Consider the following 24899-nt stretch of genomic DNA (forward strand, 5'->3'; position numbering starts at 1 on the left):
ATCCCAGGGCACCTAATCCCTAAAATTGGCGCCTGGCAAGAACACATGACCTCGATAATTTTAGTAGTAACAGTCTTACGAACTGCTTGGTACAGTGGTAGCCAGCTTGCCTGAACACTCATTCTCCGTGCCTTACTTTTTGGGGTTAACACCTTCTTAATCCTCCCCACTGCCCTGTGGGTCTTTTTATCCCCATCTCACAAATGAAGGAACTGAGACACAGAGTTAAAGTAACAAGGCCCAGACACCCAGCTAATAAACGATGGAACCAGGATCATGAATCCAGAAATTTAAGAACTCTGGACCCAGAGACCACACCCTGAGCCACTCCCTCCAAAACACCTCCCCCTCCTTCATACCAGTGCGGTTTCCTTCAACGCTCACACTGTCCCTGGGAAGTAGCTGATCTTAACTCCTTCTGACCGACACAGAAGAGGAGGCTCACAGAGGCTAGAGGACTAGCCCATTTTGCAGAGGAGGAAACAAGTCCGCAGAGGTGGGTTCAGTTCTACAAACATTTCCACAGCGTCTACCGTTTGCCAGGCGCTGTGCAAGGAGCTTGGGACACGGACGCCTCGGGGCACATACAAGTGACTGCTCCCTGTACACTTGCCTTCTGGGCATTTACATGAATAAAACCTTCTGAAAGCAACCATGCACTTTGTTAAAAACCTTAAAAATGAGCAAACTTTTGACCCAAAAAGTCCTGTTACAGAAACCACCCATAAGATAATGGCCGTGAATGTGACAAAAGCAGACATAAAAAGCAGCTCACCACAGTGTTATTTGGAAGAGTAAAATAATGGAAATAAGCTGAGTGTTCAACAATAAAAGATTGATTAAACAAATTCCAGTAAGCTGTATCAGGAAATACTACAGAATCATTAAAAAATGGCATAGAAATAAATCTACTGACATGCAAAAATTTTGTGATGCAGTGTTAAATAATTTATCATATGACACAAGCAGAGAGTAAAATCATATATGCAGTCTCATCTCATTCGGGAAATGTATTCTGGAAAACATATACCTATGAGAACTTAACAGAAAATGTATTTGCCTATATTTGTATAAAGAAATCACTATGGCACCAAAGTGATGATTGCAGTGATAACATGCCCGGTGATTTTAATTTTTGTGTGTGCGCTCATGTCCATCTTTCCAAATTTCCTACAATGAACATGTGGTACTTGCCAACCATGCAGAAATTTTTATTTTTGTGAGGGTGGTGGCTGAAGTGGCTGAGGCCACCAGCCATATCTAGGATTCAGTCTGGGACACCACATCCAGCCCTTGGCCCTTGAACCCTACAATGTCACACATGCCCTCCTGGTCCTACACCCCCAAGCCATATCTCATCCTGGCTGGCAAATTTGTCATGGTCAGCCTGGGGCAGAGATATCTGAGCAGGTGGAGTGGCCCCCTTGCCCACCTTTTTGAAGAGTCTGATGACATCCTCGCTGATCTGTGAGAGGCGGACGATGACGTTGTTCATGAAGATGTCATTGAGGGTGGCATGATCTCGACTCTCCCGCCTGGTCTGATGCAGGACCAGATACCAACAGTTCACGGGCGAGAGGAGGTACTGGTCCTTCCTGTGGAAACCAAGGCAGCTCAGGTTGGCTTCACTGGAACTGTCACCCACACAGTGTTCTGCACTGTTATCCACCATAGTTCCTTTGAGCCTCGTGACCCTTTTGAGCTCAGTTTCATTAGAACACATTTACGGTGAGTGAAGCAATCCCTCCTGAAGGTCCCGGAGTAGTCCTGGGGCCAAATGCAGTACTTTGGGCTCAAGGCCTATCCCATTCTCCTCTCCCACCACATGTGGCATTTGCTATGTGTGTCACTCCCTTCTGGGCAGAAGCTGCCTTCCCTGAGCCTAAGAAATACTCAACCAATTGTGTTTGAAATACTTGTATTAGTTCTAAAATTATGCAGTGGAAAAACCAAAGTTTTCCCTTCCCTGCCTCCCTGAACCCTTCTGTCCTCTCCCAGGGCCAGCTTTTGTCTCATGGCCTCTTGGAAACACATGTCTTTGTCTCTCCATGGAACTGGGGGCTTGGAGGGTTTCAGGTTCTATATTTAGGAGGATGTTAACCCCTCTTCCCACATGGGATGCTTGAGTAAAGTACATATAAGACGAATAACCTTCCCCCTGTAATAACTGAGAGATTCTTAGCATCCGGTAAGATGGGTGTTATGCTAAAGCAGGGGTTCTCAGAGTGTGGTCCTCAGAGCAGCTGCAACATCACCAGGAATCTTGTTAGAAATGCAGACTCTTAAGCCCCACTCCAGACCTGCTGAATCACAAACTCTAGAGGTGGCAGTCTGGGTTCTAACATGCCCTCTTAGGGATTCTGATTCATGCTAAAGTCTGAGAACCAGAGATCTACCTACCATACTTTCCCAAGGCTTGAGAAATGGGATGTTTCTGAAAAATTAGCTGGGGTGCTATCCCTCTCTTGTCTATGCTTTCCCAAAGCCCCTCCGCTATCCACAGTAGAGGGTATATACATCCTATTCTCCAGGAAGAAAGAGGGAAGGGTAATTAGAAACCAAAATCAAACCCATACTCTCGTATTCCCACACGTGGTGGTTCGTGCCCCCTAAACCTGATTCCTCCCTCACTCTGCTTCCCAGGGTGGGAAGGAGATGGTTGATAGGCAGGATGTGGAGAAGAGGGCCTCCTGAGGGTGATGGTCTCCAAAGTACACCCGCCCCCCAGACCTGCATCGCTCCCCTCATGTCCTCAAGGTGGGCCACCTCCAAGGGCTGATCACAGACACACTCAGCCACCCACTAGCAGCGTTTTTGAGGAAGGGAATTCTGCTGACTCTCACTATGTCCACATCTTCCTCCCACAGCTGAAGGGATGTGCTGGGGGTGCGGCCCTGACAGCCTCTGGGCACCATGCCCCACATCCCACCCCGACCCCTGAACTTGGGTAGGACACGTGAGAAGGGGCCTCCTAACTTGCAGGAATTTTCTTGCTGTCACCAAATAAGCTAAAAATCTATGTAGGTAGCAGGAACTGGGGAGAAGATAATTTGGTCTAGAGGATGGTTATGGTGGAAAATGCCTAAAGAAAAGGGAAGGGACAGGCTGTGCCATAGAAAAAATGAACGAACTGCTCTCCTTGCTTATAGCCTAGAGAAAAGGCTAGAACACTAAAATTCAACCACCCTGCCCAAATCCCCCAGAAGTTCCTCTGAAAGGTCTCAGGAGGCTGTGGGTGACAGTGACACAGATGTGCCTCAGAGGGGCTCCTTCCCAAGTGGCTGAGGCAGAAGAAAGGATTACAGCGGGAGGTGATAAAGTGCTATAATAGAGACACATGCAGAGCGTCAGTTCTGCTTGCGAAGTTGGAGAAGCACCGCTCTCCTCCTGTGCTCTCCACAATCCAGGCACACAGGCCCCTTTCCTTTGTGCTGGGTTCCCTCCCGCCTGGGGCCCTCACACATGCTATTCCCTCCATCTGGAATCCATGAGCCCCAGCCCTTCTCCTGATTGCCTCCTCCTCTTCCTTTCGGCCTCACCTTCAAAGACACCTCCTCAGCATGCGTGTGACCACACGCCAAGGCGTGGGTCCTCAAACTGTGTACCCAGACCAGTCACATTGGCATCAGTTGAGAACCTGCTGGAAATGCGAGTTCTCAGGGCCACCGCAGGCCATTTAATAAGATATCCTAGGGCTAGGCCCAGCATCCATGTTCTCTCTAACCAGCCCTCTGGGTGTTCTAACACATTCAGAGAACATTTTCCTTAAGGAGTTTCCATCCCCACCCTTCACCCTCCTGTAAGTTCTTTCACAGGAGGGACTGTTGTGTTCCGGGCACACATCCAGCACCCAGCAATGTGCCTGACTCATAGTGGATACTATGGAAGAGAGACCCATGAGAAAAGTACACATTTGTGCTGGGTCTTGAAGAACGGGTAGGAGTTTTCCAAACAGAGGGGCGGAGAGAAATGGAATTGTAGACAGAGGGCAGCAGGCATAAAAGACAGATGATAGCTCAGTAGAGTCAGACCTTTAAATATGTTAGGGGAAGACTGGAAAGACACGAAGCTGGAGAGACAGATTAAGGGCTTGATTATAGGAGGTAATGAATGCCAGGCTAACGAGCTTGGAACTTAATCTCTAAGCCACATGGCTCTCCACTAGATTGCATACTAGAATCACCTGAGGAGCTAAGAAAACACCAAGACCCAGGTCCAATCCAAGAACAATTAAATCAAAACCTCTAGGTGTAGAGCCTTAGTATTAGCATTTTTAAAAACATTTTCTGGGCGCCTGGGTGGCTCAGTGGTTTAAGTCGCTGCCTTCAGCTCAGGTCATGATCTCAGGGTCCTGGGATCGAGTCCCACGTCGGGCTCTCTGCACTGAAGGGAGCCTGCTTCCCTCTCACTCTCTCTGCCTGCCTCTCTGCCTACTTGTGATCTCTCTCTGTCAAAATTAATAAATCTTTAAAAAAAAAAAACATTTTCTATAAGATTCTAATGTGCTAATGTGCTAATCCTTAAGAATGCCTGCTATAGGCAGTGAGGAGTCATGGAAGTTACTCAAGCAAAGGTATGATCTAATCAGTGTGTGTTTAGATCACTGAAGACAGACTGTAGGATGGATGGATGGATGGATAAATAGATGAGTAAGTGAAGGGCTGGGTGGATAGATGGGTGAGTGGAGGAATCAGTGGGTGGATGGGTGGATGGGTGGATGGATGGACGGATGGATGAGTAGATGGACAGATGGTGGGTGGTTAGGTGAACGAGTAGATGGGTGGATAGATAAGTGGACTGATAGACAGATGAGTAGATGGGAGGATGGATGGGTGTAAGCATAGGCATAGGGCTGGAGGGAGGACCAGTTAGGACTTTAGTCCAGGAGAAGAGAGATGATGAGATTCTGGGTGGGTGGCAGTATGGCCAGAGAAGGCTGGACTTGAAAGATACCTCAAGAGAAGAGCAGATAATCTTGGAGACCTCCTAGAAATAGAAAGGAAGGAGGAGGAGGGAGGAACGGATAGTGATTCCAAGCTTTGGATCTCAGGCAACGGGGGGAAGCTGATGACACAGACTGAGATAAGAACTGCAAGGGAGAAGCAGGTTTGGGCAGAAAACACTTTGCACATCCCATTTTTCACTGCTTCCTAGGTGCTGATAGAAATGGAAAGATTAAAGGAGAGATGAGATAATTGAGCTGTTACTTAAATTACTTCAGGGGCTTAGCTCAGTCTGGGATGCAAGAATTGAACAGCATTGGGGAATTAAATCGGGGAAGGAGCATTGGGGAATTAAATGTACAAAATTTATGGAAGTCACAGCCAGAAGGTGAATTTCAGGCAGAGGAGGAAGAAGACGAGTAATCTTGAAAGGGTACAGAAGTGCTGGGATGGTTTGGGGACCATTAAATTAGGTCACCTGGTCAGAGAGAGTCAGTAAGAGAAAGACAGAAAGGATGGCACTTTCCTTATCCGAAACCGTGGGCAGAGGCAATCTGAGCAGTCTCAGACAGGAATTTGGCAGGGAGGCAGAGGGTGCGGAGGCACGGGGGACAAAGCTACCTGAAAGCAACCAAGGACTCATCAAGCTAGAGTGAGCAGCTGCTGGAAAGATGAGGACCTCAGTCCTCTCGGGCTTCACTCACTCACTGTGTGTGTGTGCACGTGTGTGATGCAGTAGGGACCACAGCAGGCAAGACCCTGCTCCCACATGCCTTCCACTCACTGAAGTGAGGGGGACACACAGAAGATGGTGATACAGCCTCCTGAACGGAGTGATGAGAAGCAGCTGTGGAGCAGAGGAGGGCCCCCTTGCCCGCATTTGGTGGCAAGGTGGTGGATGGCTTCCCAGAGGAAGCACTTTCTAGACTGAGAAATAAAGGCTGCAAAGGAGTCTGAAAGGGCAGAGCTTTCTACATGGAGAAATACAGTGAACAAAGGCTCAGAGAGATGCCAGAGAGAGTACGTGGGTGAACAGAACGTAGTCAAGGTGGGAGCTGGAGCATGGTATTGTGGGCTGGAGGTGGGAGTGACAAATGAGGTTGGAGAATTAGGAAGAAGCCACAAAGCCAAGGGCCTTTAAAAGTCCCATTAAAGAGTCTGAGCTCTGTTCTCAAGTCAGTGGGGAACCATCAAAGAGTCTAGATCAGGGGGGTGACAGGGTAAAACTACATTTGCAGACTACTCTGTGGAGAACAGGCTCAAAGGGGCCAAGAGGGAAGTTGAGGGATTCGAGAAATATCTACGTAGTGAACAGACTGGCCCTGGAGATTGAGAGGATGGGGTTTGGGATGGGGGTGATTCCGTGATGAATCCCAAGTTTCCTGGGTTGGGCACCTGGGAGGATGGGGTGGCATCTGCTAAGCTGAGGGGAAGCAGAACAGTGGTGAGGTAGGGAGGGAAGGAGAGGAGCTCTGTTTGAACATGACAAGTCTAAAGGGCTTCAGGAACACCCAGATGGTGATATCTGGGCTAGAGTAACAAATAGGGGAACTAGCAGCAAGCGCTCGGATGGTATTTGAAACCACGGAATGACACGGAACTCTTCACTAATGTGCAGGGGTGCGGCAGAAGAGGCAAATCCTTGGGAGGCCTGGCCGGGCTGCAGCTGGAGGGATGGGGCCGGGCTGGGCTCCTCCCCTCCCTTGTTGTCTAGGATAGGGACGATGGGCTAGCTCATCCTTCTCTGCAGAGATGCTGCCCGGGCCGGCCATTCAACCAGCGGGCCCATCCTCTTGGTCTATCCCAGCATGGGAGACTGCTTGTTCTACTCCCCTCACCTTCTTCCAGCCCTGGCTCCCTTGGTATGGGGCAGCTCGTTTGTAGACTAAAAGCTTGGGGTGAATAGGGCTGTCTACAGCCAGGGTCAGGGGCAGAGCTGACCACTCCATGGAAAGGTGCCACTTGTGCTCTTGGCCACAATGATACCAGGCTCTCACCATATCAGAAAGAAGAGGCAAGGGGTGCCTGGTGGCTCAGTCGGTTAAAGCCTCTGCCTTTTGCTCAGGCCATGATCCCAGGGTCCTGGGATGGAGCCCCGCATCCAGCTCTCTGCTCAGTGGAGAGCCTGCTTCTCCCTCTCCCTCTGCCTGCCACTCTGCCTACTCGTGCTCTATCTCTCCACCAAATAAATAAATAATCTTTAAAAAAAGGAAGAAGAAGAAGAAGGAGGAGGAGGAAGAAGGAGGAGAAGGAGAAGGAGAAGGAGGAGAAAGGAAGGAGAAGGAGAAGGAGAAGAAGAAGAAGAAGGAGAAGAAGGAGAAGAAGGAGAAGAAGAAGAAGAAGAAGAAGAAGAGGAAGAGGAAGAGGAAGAGGAAGAAGAAGAAGAAGAAGAAGAAGAAGAAGAAGAAGAAGAAGAAGAAGAAGAAGAAGAGGCAAGAGCCACAGAAGGGACCCAGCATGACAAAACAGAAAGAAGCCTGGACTTGAGGGTGGGTGTTCACCGGTGTCCACCACACTGCCTGTGTGACTTTATGCAGATCACTTGTCCCCTGTGGCCTGGCTACTTAAACTGTACCATGAGCCTTGGGATTAAACATCTGAAAACAGCTCCATGATGATTCCTTCAGCCGTTCATCCATTCAGTACATTTTTTTTTTTAATTTTTATTTCTTTGACAGAGAGAAATCACAACTAGGCAGAGAGGCAGGCAGAGAGAGAGGAGGAAGCAGGCTCCCTGCCAAGCAGAGAGCCCCATGCGGGGCTCGATCCCAGGACCCTGGGACCATGACCTGAGCTGAAGGCAGAGGCTTTAACCCACTGAGCCACCCAGGCGCCCCCATTCAGTACATTTTTATTGAATACTTCATATGGACTAGACCTTAGGGACATAATGTTGAGCACAACGGACACAGTTCCTGCCTCCATAGAGTTTACAGTTTAGTGGGGAAGACAGACACCCCTCAAGGAGCCCTGCAAACACGTGTCAAGTTACACCTGTGAAAGTGCTAGAGAGGACATCGCATGGTGCCACGAGAGCCCATAACAAGGGGACCTGGCCTGGGGGTCCCTAATAATCCCTGAGTAGAGCTCTTTAGTCTGGGCACTAAAGGAAAAGTGTCGGGGAGGATAGCCAGGTAAAGGGGATGTGGCTCAGGGGAGAAGGGCCCAGGTAGAGGGAACAGAATAGGCACAGGCAGGGCAGGGGAGTTTGGTGCATTAAGGTGCATTTAAGGAACTAAATAAAGGCCAATGTGGCTGGAGCCCAGAAAGCAAAGTGGGGGAGGGGACAGATGTAGGGAGTTAAGGGCCCTCAGCAAGCTTGTCAGTCACCATCCCACTGGCCATCTGGATTGTACGGGGACCGCACAAAGAAGCACCTAAACCACACAGGGCATAACTGGACACCCAGCGTCCTTTCTTAGGAGGTTATTTGTCCCTTTTGAGAACAGGACCCCTTTGACCTGAGACCCAGCTCTCCCTGCCAGCAGCCATTTCTGCCTGTTGTGGCCATGCTTTCGGAAGATGTCGCAGTGAACCCGGTAGGTTCTCTCTCCTCTAAGGCACATCTTGAACAGCCTTTCTGCTTTTCCCATCTTGCATCCCACTGTCTATGCAGCAGGCAGAAGCTGCTGAGCTAGGGCATGATGTGAGAACTTTCACATATATATGTATATCTATTTTCTTTTTCTTTTTCTTTTTTTTCTTTTGGCCAGAAAACCGCAATGACAATTTCTGGTGAGTCACAGCTTTCTTTCTTTGGCTAGGGGAGCTGGGTATGAAGCTCCAAGCGACTGCAGCTAGAGAAGCAAGGCCTTGCCAAGCTGGGGAGCTAGGGAAATGAAATTAGCAAGGAGCCAGCTTCTCTGGCTTCTCGGCTGGGGGCTGGAAAATTCCGCTTAGCAAACAGAACCTATTTCCAGGCTTTGCAGAGCCCTACACTGCAGATGGATCCAAACCCCCTGCCCTGGGACTGTGGTTCCTCTGGGAGAGAGGCAAGCTCGTGCAGCTGACACCATCCCCAAGATGCCAAATCCCTGCCTCTGGCTTCCTGCTCTCCTCCAGCACGTCCTTGGGCTCTGTTCAGAAGGCTGCCAGCAAAGCTGCCCCTGAAAAGAACTCCCTCCATTAGTTCCAGGGCCCAAAACGTATGGGTAACTCCTGGCCACCTAAGCTGCCCCAAGCAGGATTTGGAATTCATTGCCCTTGCTTAGAGCATGATTCAGTAATTCCACAAATTACTGAGTGTGGTCTTTTGCGCCAGGCAGCAGTAAGCAAAATGAGTCACGTTTCCTGCTTTGTGGAGTGTACAGCCCAGTGGGGGCCTCAGGTGATAATCAAATAATCACGTAAATAAATAGAAAATTGCACCAGTGGTGGGGGCTACGAAGGAGAAATGCATGGTACCTCAAGAGTCTGAAATGGGGGTCACCTCACCCCAGGAAGATGGAAGTGGGCATCAGTTGACCATACAGGTCCTTCCTGTCACTGAGACTTCAGTCGCGTTGTTTCACCTGCATGAGGCCTTCTCTGACCCTCAGTGGCTCCCTGGTCTCCAGCACAAAACCCTATTTTATTGTTATTACTGCATTACCATTCCTGAGATTGGTGCTGTTCATTTACTTTCTCTTTCTGGTCTTTGCCTCCTCTCAAGCTTCCATCCGTTGTGCTCACCACTGTTCCTCTAGTACCAGGCAGCCCCGGACACACAGCTGGCTAAAGAGATGAAAAGTATCGAGAAGGATAAGCTAGAACCAGAAGGCCGGGGAGGTTTCGGCATAAGCGGGGGATAAGGGAGAGCATTCCCAGCAGTAAGTGTGAGGGCTGTGTGTGCATGAACACAGTGGAAAACTGAGGGAAGGTATGTGTGGCCACAACTCAGACAGGAAGTGACCAGGGGCGGAGACAAGGCTGGAGAGGGAGCACGAGCTGGGGCCTTGACAAACAGGGCGAGCATCTAGGCTGGTACTGCCGTAACGAAGGACCACGCTGGGGACGTAAACAGCAGACATGTGTTGTCTCACAGTTCTGGAGGCCACAAGTCTGAGATCAAGGTGTCAGCAGGTTGGTTCCTTCTGGGGGCGGTGAGAAGATCCTATTCCATGCCTTTTTCTCCAGATTCTGGTGATTTGCAATCTGTGGTGTTGCTTAGCTTGTAGCCTTATCACCCAACCTCTGCCTTCGAGTTCACATGATGCTCACCCTCTGCGTGTGTCTGTGTACAAACGACCCCGCTTCATAAGGACACCAGTCGTACTGGATTAGGACCCATCCTTATGCTTACGTTAACTTTATGATCTCTTTCCAAATAAGGTCACTTTTTAATCTTTGGGGGGGATAGGACTTCAACCTGTAAATTTGGAGAGGACACAATTCAATTCCTAACAGACTGCTGCCCCAAGTGTATCAGGAGCCCAAGGAGAGTTCATGTGATCACTCAGGCTCTTTCTTGTGGTCCATCTGAGGCACGAATGGGCCCATGACACAGAGGATAAAGTTTGACCCTATCAGCTGGCATTCAAGGCCAGTCCAGCCCTTTCTCTCATACCCGCCTCCACTTGCAGAAACCTTCTCCAGGCAGTGAACAAAATCTCTTAGCCAGTGATGGGTTTCTTCATTTATCTATTTTTTGCCTCCCAAGGAATCTGAGGCCATAGTATTGGGAGTTGGAGAGGTTCAGATGCTGACTCTGCTGCTAATCGGCTGGCTGTGTGTTTTGGGCTTGTCACTCTACCTCTCTGAGGCTTTACTGTCTCATCTGTCATATGAGTGGGTGAGTGATTCAGTGGCCAGTGAAGGACTTCAGATATCAACAACATCGACTGTAGTTTCCAAAACAAAAAATGCTTATACATGATCTGACAAAGGCTTTTTTGTTCCTGATCCCCCAACTTATTTATTTGAAAAGCCTCATAAGAAGCACAAAAATGGGAGGCACCTGGGTGGCTCAGTGGATTAAGCCGCTGCCTTCGGCTCAGGTCATGGTCTCAGGGTCCTGGGATCGAGCCCCGCTTCGGGCTCTCTGCTCAGCAGGGAGACTGCTTCCCCCTCTCTCTCTGCCTGCCTCTCTGTCTACTTGTGATCTCTCTGTGTTAAATAAATAAATAAAATCTTTAAAAAAAAAAAGGCAGCACAAAAATGAAAACAGTGAATGGTCATTATGTAGGACCCTTTCATGTATTTAGCTTCAATGACAGGACAATGAGGCTCCTGAAATGTGGAAAGCAGGAGCTAGCTCTTCCTAGCTCATGGGCATTCTGTCTTCACTCCCTTGGAATGCCTTCCACTATTCTTGCCACACAGCAAAAACCCACTCTCAGAAGTCTTGTTCACAAGGCTCTTCCGTCAGGGGTTACCTGAGATCTGTCCAAACTGCTCATTTGGATCTGCTCAGATAGTTACCTCCAGACATCTTTTATACTGTTGTTTAGTTCATCAATCACCACTCACATTCATGGGGTGTGTTCCCTCACTTCTTCCACAAGCCCCTTGAAGGCAGGAATAATCTCCTGTATTTTTTGGTATTCCTTCATAGTCCTTGGCAGAATCAAATTCATTCATTCATTCACCCGTTCACTCACTTGCTCTTCTAATATTTTTTGAACACCTGCCATGTTCTTAGCACTCTCTAGTCACAGACTGAAAAGATGACCAGAAGTGCCTTGATAGGTCTCACAGTCTACTAGGTACAATTAATGCAAACCAAGAATTATTACGGCTATTGGTCAGGATTCCTCTAGTTGAAGTGATAGAAATACTTCGAACTGGCTTAGGCAAAAATGACAGTAAGTGGAGGAGGGGAAATTTAAAGGATCAAACATTTTAATCAAAAATATATAAAGGAATAGGAAGATGTTGGCCTCAGGGACAGCTGGATCCAGGAACTCAAAGGATGCCCTCAGGATCTGCTCTTGGTGTCCCCATCTCTTGGCTCTGCTTTCCTCTCTCTGTGTTGGCTTCACTCTCAGACAGGCCTTCTACAGGCCAAAAATACCGGGAAAGATAGCCTCCCTCCTGCAGTCCACTAAAAGTCCTAGAATCATGCTGTATTCAATTAAAGATCTGTGACCAAGATGATGCAGAGCCAGTCACATACCCTCCATTGCTCAGGGATGATTCCCCAGAGGAAAAATCTCAATGATGCTATCAGAAGAAAGGGGGAGAGATGCTAAGCAGGAGTGAGTAACAGACATCTACTCTGTTATGCTGGGTAAGGAATGGGAATCTAAAAGAGGGAGGGAGGGGCTAATTCTGCCTCAGGATAGAGGGAGAGTCCCAGGAACATTTGCATTGGGCCTTGAAGTACACGTAAGAGTTTGCCAGGTGGAAAGGGCAAAGATGGGAAGTTCCTGCATGGAGAGGAAAGCCTGAGTGTAAAGCTGTAAAGTCAAAACAGGACATAGATTGTTCTGGGGCTCCCTGGCTAGGGCAGGACCGAGAGAAGGCACAGTGGAAATGGAAGCAGTTAGACAGAGATCAAGGCTGAATGGGGGTTTTAGTGGCCAGTGATGAGCTCACTGGGGCAGGAAGGCCAGGTGGGAAGAAGAGCAGCCAACCAAGCGAAGGCAAAGAGTTTATCCTGGGGCTTTGCCTTAGAACCACCACAAAGCAGGTGGTAAATGTGAGTTCTTAGAACAGGGAGAGCCAGTTGAAACCCGCCGACTTAGAAGCTACCTTTGGCTGATGCCAGCCCTGAAATAGAATAATTCTGAAGGGGAACGTCCACATCCATGAGTCACCTGAGACAGGATCTTCTTACCCATGTTGGAAACAGGGTGACTTGAGAAGTTAAGTTAAGCCGTTTCTTTCCTTATCTGTAACATAGTGTTGATAACACCCGCCTCCCATGGGTGCCTTAAGAACGGAATGAGGTAATTCATTGGCTGCTCTTAGCATCAAACCCAGCATATGATAATAATAATTGATGTCATCACTTATTACCACTAGTACCTCACTAGGTTATTAGGAAAAATCCAGTGACAGATGGACAGATACATGACCCTTGGTTGGTTTTCTGTTTAAGTGTTGGTTTTCCTCCTCCCATTACTACCTTCTCCCACTGCAAACTCTCACATGTACTACAGGACCCAATACAAATGGTCCTGGGACTCCCCCTCCACCCTAGGCCAGAATGATTCACTCAGTCAGTCATTCCCCATACTTCAAAGTGACGGCACACTGGCTTTAGTGTCCGGCAGCGTGTCTGAGCTCCTGCTTTAACTTGCTCAAATATTCTTGGTACCAAAATGAATACCTCTGCCTCATTAACCAATGCCTGGCCAACCTCATCTTCTCTTTCCCTGAAAACCCCTTAGCCTTGGTTTATCCATCTGTGAAATGAGCGCACCATTGTGCATGCAGTGCTAGGCGAGGAAGGGCCCTGACCCATAGCTCCTCTGGTTGGTTCTCTCACCAATCACTTGGGGACCCCAAACCAGGGCACACCCTGCCTGGCCTTCAGATCCCTTGTTTGTCAAGTGGGGATGATGACACTTTTTCTGACTCCAGCTCCACCAGGATTCTTGGGAGCATTAGCTAAAGGCTGGGGAGGCAATTTGCAAAGTGTAAGGTGCTATATAATCTTTGAAGGTTGTTATTAACCTATTTGTCTAATAGAATAGAGTCAAAAGTAATCCCCTGCACATTACTGCTTGTTAAAATCTCCTTCATTACTGGGGCACCCGGGTGGCACAGTTGGTTAAGCATCTGACTCTTGGTTTGGGTTCAGGTAGTGAACTCAGGATCCTGAGATCGAGCTTCATATTAGGCTCATAGTCAGCGAGGAGTCTGCTTGGGTTTCTCTCTCCCTCTGTCTCTCCCCCAACCACTCATTCACAGGTGTGTGCTCTCTCTCTCTAAATTAAGTATTTTTTTAAAAATCTCCTTTAAAAATTTAAAAAAAATTAATTTAAAAAATTAAAACATTCTTTAAAAATTTTTAAAAAATCATTGCATCAACTATTTTTCATTTTTAGAATAAAATGTAGATGATATGCATGTGTAGATTTATACAGAGCATATCATACATTACTAAACCACACCGTGGTTAACACTTCGGAAGTTGCTGATTATAGTCTCTGCAGATTCCCAGAAAGCTGGTACAGGATCTAGGAGAGGGCCAGAAGGACAAACATGGAAGGAGAAAAAGGGGTTGTAGCTATTGCAAAGGCCACTGTTTGGGCTGAGACTTCAGCTTTAAAATTACTCCCAGCAATGAAAACTAAAGGTGGGTAGTGATGCAAGAGCTCACTCTCCAGAAGGAGTTAAAAGGGACCCTAGGGGTGTCTTACATGGGCTTCAGGATTTTTGCCATTCCTGCAAAACCACAATACGTAATACCTCCCTATTCACCGCTTATTTTTACGTAAATGAATTTATTTACCAAGGGCTTTGCCTAGTCTTCGTTAAAATAAAATTTTAAAAACCAGCATCATGTGCCATAATTAAAAAGTGTACCGATAAAGTAAGTTCAAGGAAAACAAAACAGCATCATTTAATCCCAGGCAGATGCTGGTGCCTGTGGTCCATTCTCTTAGATTAGAGAGGCATTAGCAATACACTAGTAACCAAACAGAGACCGTCTCCTTGAGCCAGCCACGGAGAATGAAAGAACTGAAAAGATAATTCAGTATGTGTGGTTCATGGGCTCTCAGTGGTCCCACTCTCATTTTGAGGAGCACCACTCCGGTCTGGCCATCCCTCATATTGCAGTGATGCCCACTTAAAATACCTGGCCTTTGTGCAAGCACTCCCCGGATGGGAACTCACATCCTCAAGGCAGCCCTTTCCTTCCTGGACAGCTCTAGCTACTGGAATGCTCTCAAGGTCAAGGTGAAGTCTGTTTCTCTGAAAATGCTATCCTTGGACCTCGCCTCTCTCCTTTCTGTAGCCACACAAAGTAAGTCTACTTCTTTCATGTGTTTGAAGAAAGTATTTGGTAATATCTTGGTCTTTTCAGCTATTCATTCAAAAAACCTTCTATTACTGATCAGAGAGTGAGAAACTAGAAACGACCCTTGCCTTCAAGCGGCCAGCAGACTGCAGTGGAAGGACTGGACATATGAGCTGGATCATTTCTTGGTCATCTGATAATAATAATGAGAGTGACATACAGATCACCATGGGAGGCCAGAGGAGGAGCAGAAGATGAGGGGCCTGGGATCTAGGGCAGGGGCTTCCCAGGGGAAGTGAGACTTGAGCTGGCCCTGCTGAGAAGAGCGGGAGCTGGCCAGGAGAGAAGGGAACTCTAAATGCCCACACACGGAGCGCTGGTCTAAACAGATGGGCAGCTCGCAGGAACGCGAAGCCAGCCCAGGGACGTGAGCGGATACCCAAAGTCGTGCCGCTTGAAGCAGTTTCGCGTTTTGGAACCAGATAAACCAAGATTAGGATTCTAACTCTGCCACTTACTTGCTCTAAGCTGTGTCCCTCTGGGCAAATTCCTTAATTTCTCCAAAAAATCTCCATGTTTTCAACTAGAAAGACAGAGCTAGTACCTGCTAGGTCACAAAGGTCACAAATGTTTACTATGAAGTTAAATGAGGCAATGCATGCAAGACACCTAGTAGCTGGGGCTCTTGGGTGGTTCAGTCAGTTAAGCGCCTGCCTTTGGCTCAGGTTATGATCCCAGAGTCATGGGATCGAGCCCCAGGTTGGGCTCCCTGCTCAGCAGGGAGCCTGCTTCTCCCTCTCCCTCCGCCACTCCCTCTGTGTGCATGGGTATGCATGTTCTCTATCAAATAAATAAATAAAATCTTAAGAAAAAAAAAGGACACCTAGTAGAACCCTTGGCTCTTGGTAACGTGGCTGTGATGAGTATCTGAAAGACTGAACAACCAGCAGAGCACAGGCACCGAGCGATCAGGGAAGATCCGGCTGGCACGCCGTACTGGGAGGATACCAGCTCGTGGAAAGTATTACTGGAAAGCTATGACTAGTGTGATACTAGTCATAATAATAGAAGTAGCTGTGAACGAGAGAGGAGCCCCACCTGGAGGATCTTCCCCTTTGTCCCCGCCTTGCTCGACGCAAACCTTCTCATTCTGAATCCTCTGCACATTTACAGGTGCAACTCACCTACTGCAAAAGCGCTTCTCCGCTTGGGGTTCACCTGAAAGGTTAAATCTAAATTATAGCATCTTTTTAGGGAAATACTACATCTGTGAAGAAAGGTTAGTTGCTGGCTGGAATCCTCCTGCCAACCACTCCGTGAAGCTGAGGGATGCCCCAGACTTTCACTGCAGAGAATATTAAACATTATTCACTAGCTAGCCAAGCACCTCCCAGTTCTTTCCAAAATCTGACTTTCCCAATTTTAAACACATTTGAATAGAAGTCCCTGTTGCTTTTTTTCCCCCACGGCTATCCAAATAACAGCAGCCAACACGTAACCTGCTAGAGAAAGTATTTTCCTCAGGTATATCCCCTGGGAGGTAAGAGATATCACAAACTAAAGGCATCAGAATAGAAAAGAACATCAGGGGGCGCCTGGGTGGCTCAGTGGGTTGAGCCGCTGCCTTCGGCTCAGGTCATGATCTCAGGGTCCTGGGATCGAGTCCCGCATCAGGCTCTCTGCTCAGCAGCAAGCCTGCTTTCCTCTCTCTCTCTGCCTGCCTCTCTGTCTACTTGTGCTCTCTCTCTGTCAAATAAATAAATAAAATCTTAAAAAAAAAAAAAAAAAAAAAAAAAAAAAAACTTGAAAAGAACATCAGCCCACACACAGAGCGCATTTGCAGGTGGAGCTAATATTCTAGATGGAAATCTGGAGCTGTAGTGCACCCCCCCCACAACTCAGGAAGAGCCCCCAGGTCCAGGTCTTGAAGAGGATAAGCCAACCTCAGGCGAGGACTGGCTGGGAAAGAGCAGTGGATTATGGATTTGACTCTGGGGAAGGAGAGGAGGCTAGGAGGCCAGAGGGGCCTAGAGTGAGTTGTACATAATTTATCATCTGGAAAATCATCACAATGGGTGCTCTTACACATAAATAACCCTCAGAATCCCCTGAAGGGCTTGTTAAAATACAGATTGCTGGACCCTACCCCTGGAGTTTCTCATTCAGCAGGTCTGAGGGGAGGCTCCAGATTTTGCACGTCTGACAAGTCTCCACGAGATGCTGCCGGTCAGGACCACACTTTGTTAAACAGGTGTTCTAACATCTGTGGTCCCGGTTCCCTGGTCAGGGACAGCACTGTGAAGCCCACACTGTCCTCTCAGCAACACTCTGTCAGGCACCGGGCACAAGGAGTGGGTAACCCTTCGCCCAAATGGCCCCACCAAGCTCCTAAGGTAGCCAGAAGACAGATGTCCCGCTCCCTACCTCCCTCCAGCCCCACCCCAGAGCAATTCCAATTACCACTAGAGCTTCATTCATTCATTCAACAAACATTTAGCGTGTGCCAACCACATGCCAAACCTGGTGCTGGGTGTTCAGGACCCCGGGTCAAGAGCCACCCTCTCTGCTGTCTCTGAGCCCATCACCCAGGGGTTGTCAAAAGGGGACAGACAAGGACACAGGTGATTTCGGCCCAGGATGGCAGCTTCTGCCTCACTCTTCTCAAGTCCTTCTGTCAAGTCAGAAAGGGAGGACATCCTTGGTTCCTCTTTTCCTCAGTCCTACCTCTGAAAGACTGCCCAGCAAGGCCCACCCCTCCTGGCGTGCTCTGCCATGCCCCTGGCAGTCATCGCCGCCCACCTGCTCCACTCGTGCTGCCCCCCATCAAGGGTCATCTTTCAAAAACAGAAATGCGGTCATGCTCCCCCATACTTACAGTGCCTCAGTAGTTCCAGCCGCACTGGCCTCTCCTCCCCTCCTGCTGCCCCCAGGGCTGCCCTTTCTCATCCCTCAGGTCTCTGCTTAAAAGTCACTGCCTCCAGATGCCTTCCCTGACTGCTGTTCACTGAGGAGGATCAAAGAGGGCTGCAAATCCTTTGATGGGAGAAAGGTTTTCTTTCCTGTCTCCTTGAAGCTGAGCTCAGGCTGAGAGGCGGTGCTGGGCCAGTTCCAGACCTCGCCTTGAAGACTGGGGCTTCCCCACTGCTCTCTCCGGGCCTTGAGCTACCGTGTCAGACCCCCAGCTAAAATGCTAGGTTCAGAGGTCCTGACACCACACAGGGAAGGAGGCAGCCCAGCTGGGCCCAGCCTTGCAACCATCCCCACCAAAGCACCAGGCACATAGGTGAAGCCCTCTTGGACCCAGCCCAGCCTCCAGCCACCCAGCCACTGGTCATCAGTGATCCCAGTCAAAGACCCATAAAGCGGGAAAATCACCTGACTGAGCCATGTCCAAATTCCTGCCCCCCTAAACCATGAGATACTGTGTTTTAGTACTAAGTGTTGCTGTTACACAGAATAGATAACCAGAACATTCTGCATTACGTGTATGTCCATCAAAGCACCTCCTGGGCAGCTGCATATACATATATATATATATATATATATATATATATATATATATATTTTTTTTTTTTTTTTTTTTAGTTGCCCGGGAAGATAAAGAGCAAATGGAGAAATCGAGATCAAGAGACCTGAGCTCTTGTTATGGACTGAATGTCTGGGTTCCCTTAAAAGTCATATATTATTTTATATATATATATATATATGCCATATACTGCCCAGTGTGACGGTTATCAGGTGGTCGGGCCTTCAGCAGGTAATTAGGATTAGGGCAGAGCCCTCATGAATGGGATTAGTGCCCTTAGAAGAGTCAGGAGAGAGCTTGCCTGCTCTCTCTGCTCTCCACCACGTGAACACCCAATGAGAATCAGTGGTCTGCACGCTGAGAACGCAGCCACGCTGGCACCCTGTCAGGGCTGGGCTCACCGGGGCTGAGCACCCTGTAGCACGTGATTCCAAAAAAGGTTCAAGTGGTAGGTCTGAGGGTTTCACTGGGGCAGGTCAAACATCTGGAGGATAATACCATCATCATCTCTTTCTTTTCTACTATCACATATCACTGAGGCCTCTGATTTTCCTGGACTGTGTGGTATGCTCAACCACCAAGACTAACGAAACACAGTCCCTGCTCTCAGACACTGTCCATCCTCTTGAGGGGGGACATGCCCACAGCTGGTAGAGTCGGGGCAGGCACCGAGGCCTTCCGGCCATGTTCTTTGAACTCTGCCACCTGCTTGCTCTTCTGGCCTCAGTGTTCAGATGTTACCTCCTCTGAGTCTGAGCCGGTGCTCCCTCTGTGTGTCCGTAACACTCTGGATTTGTTGATTTGTTTATTTAGCCAGTATTTACTGAGGACCTACGAGGTGCCAGGCCCTGATTTATCAGAGGAAACAAGAGAGGCGTTCCCGCCATGGTGGGATTTCCCCTCTAGCGAAAGAAAGAGATAAACAGTCAAACATAAAAAGATAAAAGAAAGAAACTCTCAAATGATTGCTCTGGTGGACTGGCAGCTCCCGGCATGATGAGAAATCCACTTACAAGCCACCTGGTCTATGGTACTTGGTTACAGCAGCCGAAGGAACTAAGACAGTTTCCGTCCCAGCTCAGCCACTCATTTGCTGGGCCATCTTGGGCAACTCAACTCCCTCTCTAAACAAAATCTCTCAGCCAGAGTAGGTTTTACAGACCAAGTACATTTTCTCCTTCCATTGCTCCTGCTCATGCACAAACACCCCACCTCTCTCTGGCACTGGGCCCACTGCAGTGGGAATAAGATAACAAGATCTGGGCCCTGCCCTCAAGGTCCTGAGAGGCTACCTGCCAGAGAGATGGACAGTCTTAAATGAAGTAACTGTAAGACAGCAAGACAAGCCTTCTCTGGACAGCAGGACAAAGGACCCAGAGCCCAGCACAGATCCTGTTCACTGAGCTCCAAAGAGGTAGCCAGGGGTCAGCACTGGTTGGCCCTGGGGTCAAAGGGCCAGTCCAGGCATCCCTTAGAGACTCCTGCTTCCAAAAGCCACATTAGCATCGTGCAGAGGGCCAATGCCAGCTGCACTGGCCTGAGCCCACACCCTAATTAGAATTTCATAGTGTCTCAAGCAGCCTTCTTGGCCCGACTGCCAGCTGGGGCTCCTGTTCCGTCTGGTGGCCTCTGTTTAATGAACCCATGAGGGCCTGGCCGAGCTCATTACAGGCGATGCGAGGGAACAGGGGACCCCCGCCCATGCTCCCTCATGCCCCCACATCTCCCCCTTTCCCCCACGTTCACACTGCAAATGGGAAGGAAGGACATAGGCAGGAGCTGAAGCCACAGCCTGACCACGCCACCGTGGATGGCTCCAGTGACAGCTCAGCCAGAGATAAGTGTTTCCGTGAGTGTGTCTCTATCTCTGGTTTTAGGGGAGACTTCAGTTCCCATCGCTGTTCTCAGGCTGCAGCCGGCCCTTCTTATCTTAGGCCGATGAGGCAGAATGAGAATGACAGTTCAAATCCATCTTCTTGAAATGACTGGCCCACAGACATGCCTGGACAAGTTGCTTCTCAGAGTTACACTGTCCTCATCTTTAAGACAGCGCAATAACCCCCACCCACCCCCCACCCCCGGCCCCAAGTGCTCAGTACTGCATTCGGTAAACTGTCGTGGCTGTTGGTATGACAAAAAGATAGGCCAGAGAAGGTACCAAAATGGGTGCAGCATTGCTCCTGAAGGGCAGGACTGTGCGAGTGACTTTTTCCCTCTTGTTTTTCTGTATTTTCTAAATTATACACAATGAGCATTTTAATTTCATCATTTGGAAAGAAAAAAAAAAAAAAAAAGGCAAACTTTCTCCCCACCCTACCCCCCAAAAACATCCATCCAAAAAATGAGATAATGTGTGTGGAAGGGCCTAGACAGTGCCTGGATGCTATTTTAGTAGAAGCTTCCTCCCAGGGGTGCCTGGGTGGCTCAGTGGGTTAAAGCCTCTGCCTTCGGCTCAGGTCATGATCTCAGGGTCCTGGGATCGAGCCCCGCATCGGGCTCTCTGTTCAGCAGGGAGCCTGCTTCCTCCTCTCTCTCTGCCTGCCTCTCTGCCTAGTTGTGATTTCTCTCTGTCAAATAAATAAATAAAATCTTTAAAAAAAAAAAAAAAAAGAAGCTTCTTCCTGCAGGCTAAGTCTGAATAAATGACATTGGATAGAAAAACAAGAGTGGTATTTGCAAAGATGTAATGCATTTTTGGTCTTTGATAAAACAATTTCCACAGAAGTGAGTGTTTGAATGCTGTAGCACAGATGAGGGGAGATGTTTACGGGAGTTTAAAGGAAGAGTGCTCCCTGACCAGAGCAGAAGGCAAAAAAACATAAGGAAGAAGGTGGAAGGTCCACTGACAGGTGAACAGATACACACGATGTGCTGTGTACGCCCAATGAAATATTACTCAGCCTTAGAAAGGCATAGGTTACAATATGGAGGGAGCTAGAGGACATTGTACTAAGTGAAATAAGCCAGTCACGAAAGGGCAACTACTGTATGATTTCACTTCTCTGAGTAGTGAGATTCATAAGAGTAATGAGTAGTGAGATTCATAGAGACCGCCAGTCCAGTGGTGGTTGCCAGGGACTGGAGGGGGAGGGAATGCAGAGTTAGTGTTTGACGGGAATGGAGTTTCTGTTTCGCCAGATGACAAGTGTTGTGGGGGGTATATTGTAGTGATGGCTGCACACCAGTGTATCCTTCATGCTACCTAACCGTATGCTTAAAAATGGTTAAGAAGGTAGATTTTATATTATGTGTATTCTATACACCACAGCTTTTTTTTTTTAAGATTTTATTTATTTTGACAGATCACAAATAGGCAGAGAGGCAGGCAGAGAGAGGGGGGGAAGCAGGCTTCCCGCTGAGCAGAGAGCCTGATGTGGGGCTCGATCCCAGGACCCCGAGACCATGACCTGAGCCGAAGGCAGAGGCTTAACCAACTGAGCCACCCAGGCACCCCACACCGCAGCTTTTTTAAATGTAGAGAGAAAAACTGGATCAGACCCAGAGGCCAGGGGTTGAAGCAAGTTGCTGAGGTCGAGGGGGACTGACTGGAGAGATGGAGGAGAAGGTCCGGGCAGCATGGCAGAGGGAGAGAGAGCTGCAGAGGGGCACCCTGCTCCGTGAACGCCGTCCCGGTGAGGTTGCTACCTCCTACCTGCACTCGGAGAGGCTGGCCCCAGTGGGTTCAGGGTAAAGAGGTTCTGTGTTGCTGGCAGACTCAGAGGCTGCCCCGTCAGTGCCTGAGGGGATCTGTGCTCACAAACCCAGAGTATGGAGTGTGAGAAATCAGGACTCGGGGAGTTTGTGTATTGTAAATAAACGAGGCAGAGAAAGAGACCTGGGCACCGACCCTCCAGGGGAGTAAGCAGGAGGGAAGCGTTGAGCATCAGTCCACGGAGAAGATGAGATCCCTGTGTGAGGGAGTTGGGAAGTGGGCTGGCTGGTCCCCAGGTAAAAGGGTCCGAGGGCCCTGAAAGGAGGGGGAGGTCACTCTGGCCCAGATGAAGACTAGCTCAATGCCTGGGGCTTGGCAGGAAAATAGCTACAGCAAGGACAATTTACTGATCGTGTACTGTCAAGCGACAAGCACTTTGCTGCGTTCCTCACCTACTCCCTGCAGCATCCTTATGCATGAGAACGACCTCTATCCTCACTCTCCACGCAGGAAGTCAGGCACAGAGGGGTCTGTAACCTGCATCCCCAAGGCCTTAAAAGCACACCATCTGCCTCCAGTGAGTCTTTGCCTCCTTTGTGCTTTGTGTCGCCCCCTGGCGCAGGCCCGGCGCCCGGTCCCGCCCCCGCCCCTTCCTCACTTGAACTGGTGCTCCCGGGAACTGCGGATCTTGGAGGAGAACCGCTCGGCCAGCTTCTCCAGGCTGCGAGAGTACTCGAGCTCAATCTCAGCTTTCCGGCGGAAGAACTCCTGGAGGTCCTGAAGCAGCTGCAGCCGGGACTCTGATTGCTGCTCCAGGCATTTGAACTGCTCCACCAGCTGCGTGCGGATCTCTGCGGGCAGAGGCAAGGGGCAGCAGGCGTTAGGCTGTGGTCGGATCCGCGGTGGGACCCACCCGGCTGACCCAGGGCCCCTGACGCAGGGACTGTGATTCCTGCAGCCCCCTCCCCACCGCCACGACACCCCCCCCACCCCACCCAAGCCTCTCCGGCATTGGCACAGACCTATGGCACGCACTGTCTTCTGTCACACGGTCTAACCCAATGTTTCCCCAAGTTGAATCATGGCGTGTCACCACCATGGCTTCTGCTGTATCCACATGCCGCCAGCATTATTATTTCTTCCATATGATCGAGTCAACCGGCTCGCTTTCCCTACCCAAATGAACGCTGAAATGAACGGCTTTGTGCCACCACAGTGAGGGGGAAACTAGGACCACGTGCCATCCTGCGACACAGAAAAGGAATTCAACAAAAACAAAAAGTTTGTAAAATTCTATCTAGAGACTATTGCTTACCAGAGGCCCTGAGCCCAAGCTGCCTGCTCTCTATCAACAGGAAAATGGGAGCCTGCGAGGCGCTAGAGACTTTCTCCAGATGCCATCAGGGCTGAGAGAGGCTGAGAAGGGGATGCCGGGGGCTGTTGGGTTTCGGTGTTACTTAAGGCCACGTCTGTGTTCCACGTTAAATCACCTTGAGCTCCGTGCATAAACATCTCAAGTACCTCCCCCCCCCCCCAGACGAATGTCATCCACACTTCAGGAAATTCTGACAGCAAACCAGGTCTGTGCAACCAGGGCAAAAGTTCAAAAGCTGGGGAGGTGGAGATAAAAATCACAGGCAAATCCCGGTAACTACAGCCAACCTCATCTTCGAGCCCATAGCCTTGTCACCGCTGCCAGCCCTCGGCTTTAACTCCTTCCCAGCCATCCCACAAGCTGCTCAACACATCAGTCTCCCCAAAGCACTCTGCTCATACCAGCTCCCTGCTCATAATGCCCCACAGCCCCCTTCTGCCTGAGTATTAAGCCCAACTCCTTAGCATGGAATTCAAGGCCATCCACCGCCCAGCCACAAACTTTACTTGTCGGGATTCACCCCCGGTGGACTCTTAAAACCATTCAAACCAGTCCTTGAAATACCCAGTCCCAACTGCATAAATGGGCACCCTGTCTGAAAATGGCCAACTCCGTCTTAGAATGCTTCAGAGAAGTGGTCTTCACAGGGGAGAGCCCTACCCTGGGGTACACAAAGGCTTCCCCAGAGGCACACAGGTAGGAAAAGTACAAGGGAATCATCTTCCTTTGGGATCACGAACCCTTGCTATTCGGTGTGGCCTATGAACCAGCAGCATCAGCCTTACCAGTGGGCTTAGTAGAAAAGCAAAATCTCAGACCCCATCTCCAGAATTTCTGAATCAGAATTTGCATTTTAGCAAGATGTCCAGATGGTATTATGTACCTTAAAGTATGAGAAGCACTGCCATCAACCACCCCCATCCATCTCATTATGAGGAGCATTTCCCACACTATCTTACTTTTATGTTTAGTAATTATTTGTCAGATGCATGAAATACCAGTATTATTTTGATGAACTGTGTTTCTGATCATTGTAATGATAAATCATTCCAAAAGAAAGATACTTAGGGTTCTATGGGCAAAGGAAAAATTTCCAATGTCTATTTCAGTTTATATACATGTTTTAGATCAAAAGAAGTTTGATAGATTGGGGCGCCTGGGTGGCTCAGTTTGTTAAGTGTCTACCTTCTGTTCAGGTCATGATTCTGGAGTCCCGGGATCGAGTCCCACATCCATCTCCCTGCTCAGCAGGGAGTCTGCTTCTCCCTCTTCCTCTGCTCCTTCTTCGACTCATGCTCTGTCTCTCACTCACTCTATCTCAAATAAATAAATAAAATCTTTTTTAAAAAAAGAAGTATGATAATCAATAGAAGAGTTTCAAGGATAGGAATATATTGGGATAAAGTTCTGTGAAAGAACTACAATGGAATTATGAGTTCAAGAAAGTAAAGAAAGGCACAAAATAAAATTTCTGACTCATTTGGATCATTTTTGATGGATGCTGGTGGATACCA

General features: G+C 48.9%; 1 protein-coding gene across 4 annotated transcripts in view; it reads right to left on the reverse strand.

Annotated features, from left to right (window-relative positions):
• The window catches only part of SRGAP3 (SLIT-ROBO Rho GTPase activating protein 3), a 256625-nt gene that overhangs the window by 110792 nt on the left and 120934 nt on the right, over positions 1–24899 (reverse strand). For all 4 annotated transcript variants that reach the window (XM_045991580.1, XM_045991579.1, XM_045991582.1 and 1 more), the window contains exons 2-3: positions 22669–22861; positions 1433–1595 (exon numbers count right to left, since the gene is read on the reverse strand). In XM_045991580.1, coding sequence (XP_045847536.1) covers positions 1433–1595; positions 22669–22861 — 356 coding nt within the window. The remainder of the gene's footprint in view (positions 1–1432; positions 1596–22668; positions 22862–24899) is intronic.

Source organism: Meles meles, chromosome 20 (genome assembly GCF_922984935.1).
Source record: "Meles meles chromosome 20, mMelMel3.1 paternal haplotype, whole genome shotgun sequence".
NCBI classification, from domain to species: domain Eukaryota; kingdom Metazoa; phylum Chordata; class Mammalia; order Carnivora; family Mustelidae; genus Meles; species Meles meles.